The sequence below is a fragment of the Podarcis filfolensis genome, assembly GCF_964270895.1.
Source record: "Podarcis filfolensis genome assembly, chromosome: 4".
Lineage (NCBI taxonomy): Eukaryota > Metazoa > Chordata > Lepidosauria > Squamata > Lacertidae > Podarcis > Podarcis filfolensis.
Window position 1 is genome coordinate 21053823 of NC_139607.1, and position 13315 is coordinate 21067137.

Genomic DNA, 13315 nt, shown 5'->3' on the forward strand with positions numbered 1-13315 from the left:
GAGATTTCCCCACATTTATACGCCACCCATTAAACCAAGTCCTGTGTGGATGAATCGAGAGCATAGGTACAGATGTTCTCTGAGTACAATAGCATACCCTCCAAGTGTCCCTATTTTCCAGGGACAGTCCCGGAATTACAAAAGCCACCCCGGCTTCTGATTTGATCCTGGAATGCCCCTATTTCCCCAGCCAGTGCTGGCGCCGCCAAGCTCAGGGAGGAGATTGAGCCAGCGCTTGTCCTGAGTGAGGTTACAGAGAACCAGGCAGAGGGCCTTCTCGGTAGTGGCGCCCGCCCTGTGGAACACCCTCCCATCAGATGTCAAGGAAATAAACAACTATCTGACTTTTAGAAGACATCTGAAGGCACCCCTGTTTAGGGAAGTCTTTAATGTTTGATGTTTTATTGTGTTTTTAATATTCTGTTGGGAGCCGCCCAGAGGGGCTGGGGAGGCCCGACCAGATGGACAGAGTATAAATATACTATTATTAGTATTAGTATTAGTATTAGTATTAGTATTAGTATTAGTATTATTACTTCTACAGGTGGTGCTAGGTGCCCTTTGTCTTTGAGCTCTTTGCTCTCCTACTTTTAAGGCTCGCCGGGTTCTGGGAGATGGAGGGTCTGGGGTGCTTTCTAGTGACACCGTGTCAGCTGGGTGTTGTCCCGGCTCTCTCAGCATTTCCCAGCTTTCCCCCTCATCTGCCTCTGAGCTGCGACCTCCCTCAAACCCCTGTTGTAAATCTATACTGTCTTCCTCTTCCTCCTCTCTGGAAGGGTCAGGATGGGGAGACAGCCTCCAGCATTCCTCCTCTGCCCAGTCCCTGGCCCCTGTTCATAGAACCTGCCTTATACAAAAGCATTCTGGTGCATTTAGTTCAGTACTGTCTACACACAGAATGGCAGCGACTCTCCGGGGTTCCCTAGCCATACCTAGAAGGATTGAACCTGGAACCTCTTGCATATGCTCTACTATTGAGCTATGGATAGAGATAGGGCAGAAATTGGATTCCATTTGCATTTTAAGGTGGATCTAGCAAATCTGCACTTTCTGAAGCCATATGGGAACAGATACACAGCTAGCCTTCAAAATTCACATAAGATTTTGCTGCAGCTCTTCTCACTTTCTTAATAAAATCTGGTGAAGGGGGCAATGGTGAGAATTGTTGTCGAAGCAATTTGTCAAAACAAATTGTTGTTTCACCAGAAAACTGTTCATTCTTTTTTCCCTCCTGCTCTTCACATCCTAGGCTGTTTTTGATGCTTTAAATCAGGGTTTCCCAACAGCTGGGTCTCCAGCTGTTTTTGGACTACAATTCCCATCTTCCCTGACCACTGGTCCTGCTAGCTAGGGATTATGGGAGTTGTAGTCCAACAATGGTGGGAGACCCAAGTTTGGGAAACCTTGCTTTAGATGGTTTCAGACTGCAAACTTAAAATGTACAACACCAAGCTTATTTGGGTTGCTTTTCTAGCCTAATCATCTTTTTACCTGACCTTACTTCCAAGTAAGACTGCATCCTCAAGAAATCATACATGACAATAATTACACAGAAATACCTAGGAATGTTTAGGGCTCCCACCAACGATGGCCAACCCTCCCAATTAGTCAGAAGCAAATTGTTAAGAAAAGCAGCACTATCTTCCCCTTTGACACATGAAGAAGTTCAAGTATTTGTAATGGTTTTTGTAGACATCTTTGTATATGCAATTAGTGGTGAAGTGGAATAACAAAAGGCTTCCCGCCGCCCCAGTTAAGTTTCTATGCCTGTGCCAGAACAGCTTTGAATCACATTATATATAGCACATAGGTCTCTTCTGCAGCCTTTATAAATCACATATGCTTGGCTCTTGGTCACTGCTCTGCCCAAGTTTTCAAACCAGAGCTTATAATATTTCTTTGAGACGAGAAGTGGCTAAAACAAAATAGTAGCATGCTCAATATCAAATGAAGAGTGACACTTTAAGCACAGAATGCCACCAAAACCCTCAAAGAACAAAGCCCACACAGCTTGAGGTGGTAATTCACAGATTTCCCACAACCTCACGATACGCAGGTTCAATATAACCAGGAAAAAATGAATCATTAATTAAAATTACTTTGTCCACACATCTTTCCTGTACTACAGGAACTCTCAAAATGATATGCCCCTAATGATGTTCAGAACGGGAATTTTTCAGCTGATTCCCTGTATGCCTAAACAGGAAATTCTTTGCTGCTCTGACTTTTGAAAAGACACCCGCAGCAGTCTGAACACTTCTGAATTTTTTAAGGCAGTCGTTTCGTGACTGGAATCAGTAAGGAAGGGCACATTCGCTATGCTGTTAGGTGCGACATTAGCACAGAACCTCACCAACCTAGTGCCCTCTGGGACAGTGGGACTACAGTTTCCATCAGTCCCAGACAACAGAGTCATGTTCACTGGGGACAGATGAGAACTGCAATCCAAAACAGCTGGAGCACACCAGGTTGGCAATTGCTGCTTTAGCACAACAGCCTCCTCCTCCTCTTCTGCAAAGCAAGAAGTGCTCTCTAGAGGAGGCTATTTCCAGCAAGGAAGTGAGTTGTTAACCAGTAGATTTTCTCCTGAAATTCACCGCCACCCTCCCTGCAAAGTGATCTTTCTCTCTGTGGGGTTTGGAACTGCCAGAACTAGAGGAGAGAGATCGGTGGAAATTCAACCACTTAGCAGACAAGTGTTTCAGTACAGTGCTGCTACTCTCCTGAACGGCTATATTTGTAAGGACGTTGTATTATGATAATGGTCCCAATATGCCCAATAAAGGGACGCGGGTGGTGCAGTGGGTTAAACCACAGAGCCTAGGGTTTGCCGATCAGAAGGTTGGCAGTTCGAATCCCCATGATGGGGTGAGTTCCCGTTGCTGGGTCCCAGCTCCTGCCAACCTAGCAGTTCGAAAGCACATCAGAGTGCAAGTAGATAAATAGGTAACGTTCTGGCGGGAAGGTAAACGGCGTTTCCATGCACTGCTCTGGTTCGCCAGAAGCGGTTTAGTCATGCTGGCCACATGACTCGGAAGCTGTACGCCGGCTCCCTCGGCCAATAAAGTGAGATGAGCGCCGCAACCCCAGAGTCAGTCACGACTGGACCTAATGGTCAGGGGTCCCTTTACCTTTATGCCCAATAAACCATAAGATTCCTCTAATTCTGATCTTCTTAATGACAATGTGGCATATGAGCAAGGCCAAAGATTTAAGAGCATGGAAGACTTTTACGGATCTCCTAGAAACACACAAACTTAAAACTGTGGACATTTCTGTGGTGGGAATGTAGAGAAGTTTAAAAATTCTGGGGAAATGATATATAATGAATTGAAAAAAATGTTCAGAATGACATTTGTAAAAAAAAAAAAAAAAACCCAGAAGCATTTTTGTTAGGGATTTTAGGACAAGACCTGCCAAGAAAAACAAATAATTTATTTATGTACGCTACAACAGCGGCAAGAGTCCTGTTAGCACAAGGATGGAAGAATGAGGAAATCCCAACGGAAGAACAATGGCAAGAAAAATTGATGAGCTATGCGGAATTGGCTAAATTGACATACAAACTGCACGATAGGGACAATCGTGACTTCAAGGACGAATGGGAACTTTTTACAAATTACCTAAAAAGACAACAAAATGATTTGGACTTCTTGGCAGGTTTTGAATAAACATCGACAAATTTATTGGTTGAACATATGATAGATATGGCAAAGATATGTACAATTTTATAACAAGCAGAGAATAATATGTGCAAAGAAATCAGAGGGGGGAGCTGACGGAAGTCTGGGGGGGAGTGGGAGGGATGGGGGAAAGGGGGGAAATGATGTAATTGATTATTTGGATTGATAACTTGTTATATTGAAATTGTTTAATAAAAATATTTTCTTTTTAAAAAACTGTGGACATTTCTTATCATCAGCTGTACAGGTGAAACACACAGAAAGGAAAACAGATCTTGAAAATATATGCAAATATATAAGTGATCATTAAATCTGATATCATGGGATATCCATTTTCCACATTCTGCTGGGAAACTTGACTACAGCGCTACCTCAGGTTAAGTACTTACCGTATTTTTCGCTCTATAAGACGCACCAGACCACAAGACGCACCTAGTTTTTGGAGGAGGAAAACAAGAAAAAAAATATTCTGAAGCTCAGAAGCCAGAACAGCAAGAGGGATCGCTGCGCAGTGAAAGCAGCAAATCCCTCTTGCTGTTCTGGCTTCTGGGATAGCTGCACAGCCTGCATTTGCTCCATAAGACGCACACACATTTCCCCTTACATTTTAGGAGGAAAAAAGTGAGTCTTATAGAGCAAAAAATAAGGTAATTCGTTCCGGAGGTCTGTACTTAACCTGAAGCTGTTCTTAACCTGAAGCACCACTTTAGCTAATGGGGCCTCCTGCTGCCGCTGCGCCGCTGGGGCACGATTTCTGTTCTCATCCTGAAGCAAAGTTCTTAACCTGAAGCACTATTTCTGGGTTAGCGGAGTCTGTAACCTGAAGCGTATGTAACCTGAAGCGTCTGTAACCCCAGGTACCACTGTACGCTAATATGATTTATAGCAGGGATCGACAACTAGAGACCTCAGGACCAAATCCCCAGTCGCCAACTGAGAGGAAGCGGGGTGTATAGCCTAACCCACTCACCACCTATGAGAGGCAGTGTGGTGTACTGATCCAAGGAGGCCACTTAGCTACCAAACTCACTGGATGACCTTGAGCCAGGCATTGTTTCTGGGAGTTGCAGTCCAAAAGCATCAGGAGGGAAACACCTTGGCTGCCCCCGTTTTAACCTCACAAGAAGTCTATGAAGTAAGAGGAAATGGATGCTTTAGCTAAGATTCCTGCATTGCAGGGGGTTGGACTAGATGCCCCTTGGGTTCCTTCCAACTAGATCACTCAGTGAGCTTCATGGCTAAATTGGGATTTGAAACTTCGTCTCCCTAATCCTAGTCAGAGGACCTTCTAATCACAACACCATCCTGGCTCTCAATTTTTTATGTTTTTTCATAAGGATGTTAAATCTTACAGCCGGAAGATTCTCTCTGTCTCTCGCTTTCCCCTTCCCCATGTTTCAGATTTCCATGGAAGGGCATTGTGACATGTCTCAGCTAACAGGAAACTTTGGGCTGATGTTCTCCAGGCCTTTAGAGCTGACAAGCGGGTCTGGTGGAAGGAATGGGTGGAGTTTAGCACTGACTGATGGGAAAGACACAAGTGGGTTTTAAAAAATAAATAAACCAGGGAGACTGCCTTCAGAATGCTCCATTATCAAAACCCTGTACACTGTAGACACCAGACAAGCAGTGGGCAGACAAACTATCTCAAGCAAGAAAGAGTTTTCTACCAGCAGTTGGAACTAAATCAGGGACTCTTCCGCTTGGACAATTTACAAGGTAAAGATCTATTTCAAGTCGGTTTAGAATGAACACAAGCTTTTACTAGAAAACCAGAGCATGTCTCTTTTTAATTGATTCTTATTAAAAATGTGTGTTTTTTAAGAAGTCCCTTTGATTTCAGTGAAATCTCACTTGGAATTTATTTCGCCGAATGAAATAGGACTTGATTTGATTCTGCATAATGTGTTTCAAGTCAAGGTGAAGTAATTCAGGAACATCCCCGTAAACATGTTTTAAATAGTGCAGTCAAGGGTCTTTAACAAATATTGTTGGCAGAGATTCCCCAGAAACTGTGCCCGTCGTGCATGGGTATAGCCAGCGGTCATTCAGGTAAATAAATAAAAATACTTAACTAAAAGTAGAAATTGTAGAAAGATTTTGAAAGATGTTTATGAGCATGGGGGGGGGGGCAAAAGAAAGTAATTTTAAACAACTCTTGTTGAGACATTTCATTCTGAATCTGCTAGCCAGAGCCAGGCAGAGGATGATGGCAGGTGGGTGTCCTGTCCGCCACCAACATAAATCCTGGCTATGCCCATGACGTCGTGGTTCACCCTTGAGTTTAGAATCCCCCCCCCCACTTTGATATTAAAATTGGAGCGATTAGTTCAATGGGAGCAGCAGAGACCCTCGCTTTTCCGCACCTCGCTGTTTTCTTTTGCACCTAACCTGGCTGTGCGCCCGGGAAAAGATCAAAGCGGAGCGTAAAGATATAGTAAAGAGGCTTGGCAGGGTTTTACCCCGCAAATCACGCTTGCTTGGCTCGGGGGCGTGTGTGTCTGTGTGTGTTTTCCTCTTCTCCTTTTCCCCACCCACTTCTCCCTGGGTTTCCCGACAGCGCACAGCGCTGCGCTCAGCAGACGGCCGGGCTGCTTCGCCGCCTGGTGCGCTCAGGGTGGGCGCACGTGTTTGGGGTTGCCTGGGATTGGCCGCGGCGGGGATCCGGCGGGCGCTGCCACCTGGCGGGCTTGCTGATCCCGTATCCGGAGGCTTTCTCTCTCTCTCCCGTCCTTTTAGACCCAAGGCGGCGGCGTGCGCACCAGTCTCCTCCGGCAGCGGTCATGGGTAGGCGCAGCGCCTGGGAGCTGTGGGTTCTGGCGCTCTTCTTGCTCCGCTACGGCGCAGCGCTGGAGCCCAGCAGCGCCTCTCCGGTGCGCCTCGAGGGGGAGGCCGGGCGCAGCAGCCCCGCCGCTGGCGCTGGGAAGAGCAGCGTCGCCCCGATCGCCGCCGGACAGCAGCTGGAGGAAGAGGACACCGGTAGCTCCAACCTCTCCAAGGCGCTGGCGCCCGGGAAGGGTGACCGAGGGTCGTACCCGCCGTGCGCCAGGAAGACGGACATCGCCGAGGCGTTCAAGTATGTCAACACGGTGGTGGCTTGCGCCGTCTTCGTGCTGGGCATCATCGGCAACTCCACGCTGCTGCGGATCATCTACAAGAACAAAGGCATGAGGAACGGCCCCAACATCCTCATCGCCAGCCTGGCGCTGGGAGACCTGCTGCTCATCATCATCGACATCCCCATCAATTTGTACAAGGTAAGCGGCGGCAGACAGGAAGGCGCGCGATTGGTGGCGTGGGAGCAGTGAAGCGGCAGACCTAAGCAGGGGGACTCGGGCGACTTCTTCTTGTTTCCTTTCTCTCTCCCCCCCGCCCCCCGAAATTTTAATTAAAGTTTTAAGGAGACAATAGAATTATATCTAGAACCAGTGCTTCCCCCCCAAAAAAAAATGTTTAGGAGTACTCTCATTTTGACTCAAGAAAACCACCATTTTGTAGTTCAAACTGGGAAAAATAAATACAGTGGTACCTCGGGTTACATATGCTTCAGGTTACATACGCTTCAGGTTACAGACTCCGCTAACCCAGAAATAGTGCTTCAGGTTAAGAACTTTGCTTCAGGTTGAGAATAGAAATCATGCTCTGGCGGCGCGGCAGCAGCAGGACGCCCCATTAGCTAAAGTGGTGCTTCAGGTTAAGAACAGTTTCAGGTTAAGAATGGACCTCCGGAACGACTTAAGTACTTAGCCCGAGGTACCACTGTACAGTAAATGGACAAAAGTACAAAGTTTCACAAAATGTTTAGGGGTATGTGTACCCCTGCATGCCCCCAGAAAAAAGCACTGTCTAGAACAAATGAAGTCAGAAAAAGAAAGAAATAGAAAGAGGAGGAAAGCAAAGAAAAAAAGAAAAGAAATCGTTCCAGTAGCACCTTAGAGACCAACTATGTTTGTTATTGGTATGAGCTTTCATGTGCATGCACACTTCTCTAAGGTGCTACTGGAGAGAAAAGAAAAAAGAGAGGAAAAAGACCATAGATCTATCTCCCTCTCCCTCTATTCTATTTATACTCTAATCATCAATACAAAGAAGTGAGTCTGCCGGCCCAACCAGGGACGTTTTTCCTCTTAGCCTCACATCCTCAGAAAAGCCCACTCTTGCCTGTCTCCCACACAGGCTCCTCTCTTCTAACCATCACCCCTCTCTCTGTATGTAGCTTCATTTATGCAAAGGACATTAATAAGAGCGCTACCAGAAATTAGCAATCATAAAAATGTTGTTGATTCCTTTTGAGGATGCTGGGCTTTAATTTGAAATCGCTCTGTAATCTAAGTTTGAGGGACTCGGGTGGTAATAAAGGGGTGGCCTCTGAGCATGTGCAGAGTACATCACAGGCTTTGCTCATTAATGGTGGCCGACCCATGCATGCTTGCCGTTGAAAGGGCAGAGCTTCTCGGGCGGAGAATTGTGGAGTTTACGCACAGGATCCTTGCATCCATTAAAACAGAGGAGCGGTTTAAGTAGAATTAACAGTGCAGTCCTGTACATGCTTATTCTGAAGAAAGTTCCACTGTATTCACTGAGGCTTACATCCCAGATTTGCAGCCTAAGTCTTCTAAACAGTCTCGGTCGTAAAATGTTTAAGCTCTAAAAAGAAACTACATGGCTGCTAAGGGTTGCAAGTTGCTCAAAATTAAAATGAGTAAACAGCCATTTGTGGGGGTTTTCGAACAACTGATTTGTCAAAATTTATCTTCTGTGCCATGAAAATAAATAAAAACAGTATTAATTTTTAAAAAACAAAAATGAGTAGAAAAAAGTGTTTTTTCAGTGAGAGGTGCTACTCAAGAGCACTCAAAAGGTTATACACTCTGCCCTGGAAACTCTTTTGTCTAATAACAGATATGTTGGGGTTGGCAGCACTTAGTAGTGAAAGAAAGGAACTCTGCACATGGTCAGAGGCATTATCTACTTTATCATCTCTTCAGAGGTTCTAGGTCTGAACCCTTCTGTTGAAACCTGGTTTCTGAGTCTTGGTAACAACTGCTTGTCTTGGGCTGCAATCCTGTGCACGCTTTCTTTGGTGTAAGTCCCATTAAACTCAGTGGGGCTTACCTCTGAGTAAATGGACGCTGCTGTGAATTGTCATGAGAAATGGGGTGCGCTTCATGAGGTGTGCAGAAACATTAACTTTTTACGACCCCTTTGACTTTGCTATGAGAAACTCAGCCGGGAGATAGATGAGTGTATAATTCTTTGTAATCACTGGGTCTTAAAGAGTGCTTAACTCTGGTTGGATTTCATTCACATTGTACTGTATTTCAACTATGCAAAACAGAACTGAGGAACTTTCTGCTGTGATATTGAACAACACAAATATTCATATTGAGGATTTATTACAGGGCAGAGGATAATGTTAAGAGCCTTAAATTTTAAAAAGTAGACAAATTCATGAAAGACGGAAATATCACTGAATATTGTCTCAAAAACTCAAATTCCCCTGGAGTTTACATGGCAGTCCTAACCCCATTTATTCTAGAGTAAGCCCCATTGCATTCTGTTAAACTTACTTCTGAGTAGATATGGTTAGGGTTATACTGTTAGAGATATACACAGCCTTATCTGATACCCCAGGCAATGAAGGTGATTTGCTGAGACTGGACTGCCCTTGTTAACGCCAAGCATTTGAAGATATTTGAATATGAATAATTGGGCAGGGGTCGGCTTCATTTTAGGGTCCCTGGCTGGGGTCTTGGGGAGAGGCAGCAAGCCTTGAGGCATGCGGCTTAGCTCACTCGCTTGAGTCAGTTATGGCCTCCGCAATTTTGACTCATTTGTCAAGGGAGAGAGCTACATTTGGGCAATTCTGGTTTGTGGAAGTTGTGTTTTATTGATCTTTTTATGAGGTCCCATTGAGGTTCAGTTTGGCTGATGGTAGGATATATGACGCTGATGCACTGACCATTGGCCTGGCCCACCATTGCCCCATAGCATTTGAAATCAACTGAGCCACCATGATACTAATCACATTCCTTGACCAACAACTCTTTGGCCATTTCCTTCCAAAGTCCATCCCATTCTCAGCTGGTGTCATTGGACAGTTTGCTTGACTCACGTCTTGCTGGGATAGAACAGATCCTCAGTATGTGTGCAAAGGAAGTGTCGCTGACCGCAGTGACCATCCCAGCCACAATTCAAAGCTTGCCAGTTTTGTTCCTGCTCCCAGCCCTTCCCACATTTGACAGAGGTTTAATGCACACCCAAAAAAGCCTTAATGGGGGCTTCCTGTACAACAGCATCCTATTTCCTAAACCAATCCTGAAACTATTTCAGTAGATGCCCTTGTAGTTTCTTTTGCAGTTGTTGAATTCCCAGAAATAAAGTCCGTTTCGCTTGCTAGCTGATGCTTAGTGTTGTTTGTCAAATAAAAACAAACGCTCCCATTGTCACAGATATATGCAGATCTGTTTGACTCCGCATGTTGAATTTCCTGTACAAAAGCAGCAAGAGCTCAGAATTGCTTCGCTCACGAATTCCACCCCCCTTGGCTTCCATCGCTGCAAAGCTCATTCAGAGCGCTCGGAAAAGCAGCGTCATCATTCGTTCATGCACTTTTCTAGGGCAATGACTAAGGAGAGGGGACCTGCCACATGGAGAGAGCGAGGAAGAACTTCTCATAGAACAGTGTTGTGGGGTTGAAAGGGACCTCGAGGATCATCTAGTCCAACCCACTGCTGGTGCAGGCCATCTGCTGCCATAGCATTCCTCTCAAGTAACCTAGCATCCTTTGACTTCTGGGGTGTCAGCAAAACTTCACACCGACTAGGGTGCTCCACATTCCATTCAGTGCAACATTTTTACAGTCGTACCAATTCTGGAAGTCTTTTCAACTTCCAGAACGTTCAGAAACCAAAGCATGGCTTCTGATTGGCTGTAGGAAGCTCCTGCAGCCAATCAGAAGCCGTGGAAGCCCCGTCGGACATTCGGCTTCCAAAAAATAGTTAGAAAACTGGAACACTAACTTCTAGGTTTCGATTGTTCAGGAGCCAAAACGTACGAGTACCAAAGCGTTCGACAACCAAGGTATGACTGTATTATATTAGTACAGTAAGTAAGTGTATAGTCAGACATTGGCAGAATTGGAAGAAAGTGCCACAAAATGCTTTTGTGTTTCTCCTGAGTGACATTTTAGAGAAGTAGAGATCAAATACAGATTACCATTTCTACCACGCTCCAACTTACTGGTAAACCCATTTCCTGCATTATTGCAAAGTGGTGATAATTTTAAAAATATTTCTGCACCAGAGATGGGAATTCCTTTATTATTATTATTATTATTTAAGCCCAGGGGTTCCCTTACAGACAATTTCCCAAGGGCCACATATTAGTGTTGGGCAGGGAGAGAAAGAGACAGAAGTGGACAGACGGAACAAACATTACAAGGAAGGAGATTCCGACTGAACATCAGGAAGAACTTTCTGATGGTGTAAGCTGCTAGACATTGGAATGGACTTCCTTTGGAAGGTGGTGGACTCGCCTTCATTGGAGGGTTTTAAGCAGAGATTGGATGGCCATCACTTAACTCAGGCAGCGCAGAGCCAATGAGAGACATGGCCTTGGAGAAGGAGCAGAGACTGGGAATAATCCCAGGCTGGATAGAGGGGGGGCCCTGAGGTTTACATCCCCTCTTCTGCAGCATACAATAGGAATGGGGAACCAGTGACCCTTCAGGGGCTGTTAGACTACAACTCCCATCATCCCTTCTATTGGCAAAAGCTAATTGAATTTCCATGAGTTTTTATGAGTCTGCTTCTTTTTGATGTTGCCCTCCAGTCTTCATTCACAGACCGATCCGCATCTGAGATTATCATGAGTTCTTTCAGCTGTATTAATTTAATCAGTTATCTTGGGGAGACTTGGAATAGATTCACACACACCCCTTCCTTTTTACAGTGGTACCTCGGGTTACATACACTTCAGGCTACATACGCTTCAGGTTACATACTCCACTAACCCAGAAATAGTACCTCGGGTTAAGGACTTTGCTTCAGGATGAGAACAGAAATTGTGCTCCGGCAGCGCAGCAGCAGCAGGAGGCCCCATTAGCTAAAGTGGTGCTTCAGGTTAAGAACAGTTTCAGGTTAAGAATGGACCTCCGGAACGAATTAAGTACTTAACCCGAGGTACCACTGTACTCATTATAATAACTTCTGGGCATCCCTATTTCAGAATATGGTAGAGTATTGCAGTGTGTGCAGACCGTTCCTGTTATCCTCTCTGACCAGTTCTGAACCGATTTGCTAAATTCAACCTTTTATTCATGATATACATCAAACCTCAGCAATATCTCTTTAAATGAGCACTTCACAGCTTTGAAAGGTAAACACACAAAATTAATTCAAACAGGATAGTTAGAAGCCTATGTTTTTCAAAGCACAGCTATCAGGAATGGAAGTTTACTCCAGGCTGGATTTCTTATGGCTCCCTCTTAGGTTGGAAATCATGTGTTTGCAGCTACATAAAGTGTGAAGCTATGCTTGTTTGCAGTGGCTTCATGGTTATTATCCAGTGCTCTTAAATCTTTCTGCATCCCTTATCTGCATATCACTCCACACAAGCTTATCTTTTATCAGCCCCTTCTGTCTCCTTCTCCCACTGCTGTCTCCATGCTTTTTGCCCTTTGCCTTTTACCAGCTTCCCACTTCTCTGTGTCCATCAAAACCCTTCCTTCTTTCTTCCCAAGTTCCGTATCTTCAGCACAGTATTTCTAACACTGCCTTAGACTCATCCTTTCTTCTGTTTCACTGCTGCCAAGCTTCTTCTCTATCCCATCCTCTCTAGGATTTGTCAAGTTTCAGTGCCTGGCTCCTTTTCCAGCTTGAAATAATTTTCTTTTTTAAAAAAATAAAAAATTATTAGATTTTCATAACATAACATAACATAAACCACAAAGCAGAATAACACACAAAAACAGAAAAAAGAAAAGAAAAATACACCAGTGAACAGAAAAAAGGAACAATAAACAGATAAACAATAACAACTAACTTAATTCTTTACAAATCCAACCTTTAAAATATCTTGGTTGTCTTCCTCTAGTCCCTCCCTTCTGAGTTTCCTTGTAGTTGAAAGTAACAGCTTTCCAATATCTTTATTGAACTAGAACAATTTCCAATTATAGTCCATCTTATTCACATTTCTTAATATTCTAAATCCCATTTATTTAATTATAACTTAGTTTAATCCTAGGCCTATTTGTTTCTTTCAAGTAATTTCTAATTTTTTATATTACAGTATTTATTCAAATAGTCCTTAAATTTCCTCCAGTCCTCTTGAAACTCCTTTCTGGTCGCGGATTCTTCCAGTCAGATCAGCTAGCTCCAAAAAGTCCATCATCTTCATCTGCCAATCTTCCACTGTTGGTAATTCTTGTGTTTTCCAATTTTTAGCAAGTAATATTCGGGCGGCCGTTGTGGCATACAAAAATAATTTAACATCTTTCTTGGGCTTGAAATAATTTGCATCATGCCTCTCTAACGTTGATTTTAACATGACCAAACAGTTGCCATGCATTTCAGATTATAAGGCAGTTTTTCCTAGGAAGGTGCAGTTGTTCCCAGCCAATGTGACTGTGA

At 44.3% G+C, this 13315-nt stretch overlaps 1 protein-coding gene across 1 annotated transcript in view; it reads left to right on the forward strand.

Moving 5' to 3' along the window:
• Positions 1-5261: 5261 nt before the first annotated feature.
• Positions 5262-13315, forward strand: part of EDNRB (endothelin receptor type B) — a 31385-nt gene continuing 23331 nt past the window's right edge. Inside the window, exons 1-2 of the mRNA XM_083610780.1 lie at positions 5262-5402; positions 6423-6940. Coding sequence (XP_083466906.1) covers positions 5267-5402; positions 6423-6940 — 654 coding nt within the window. The 5' untranslated portion in view covers positions 5262-5266. The remainder of the gene's footprint in view (positions 5403-6422; positions 6941-13315) is intronic.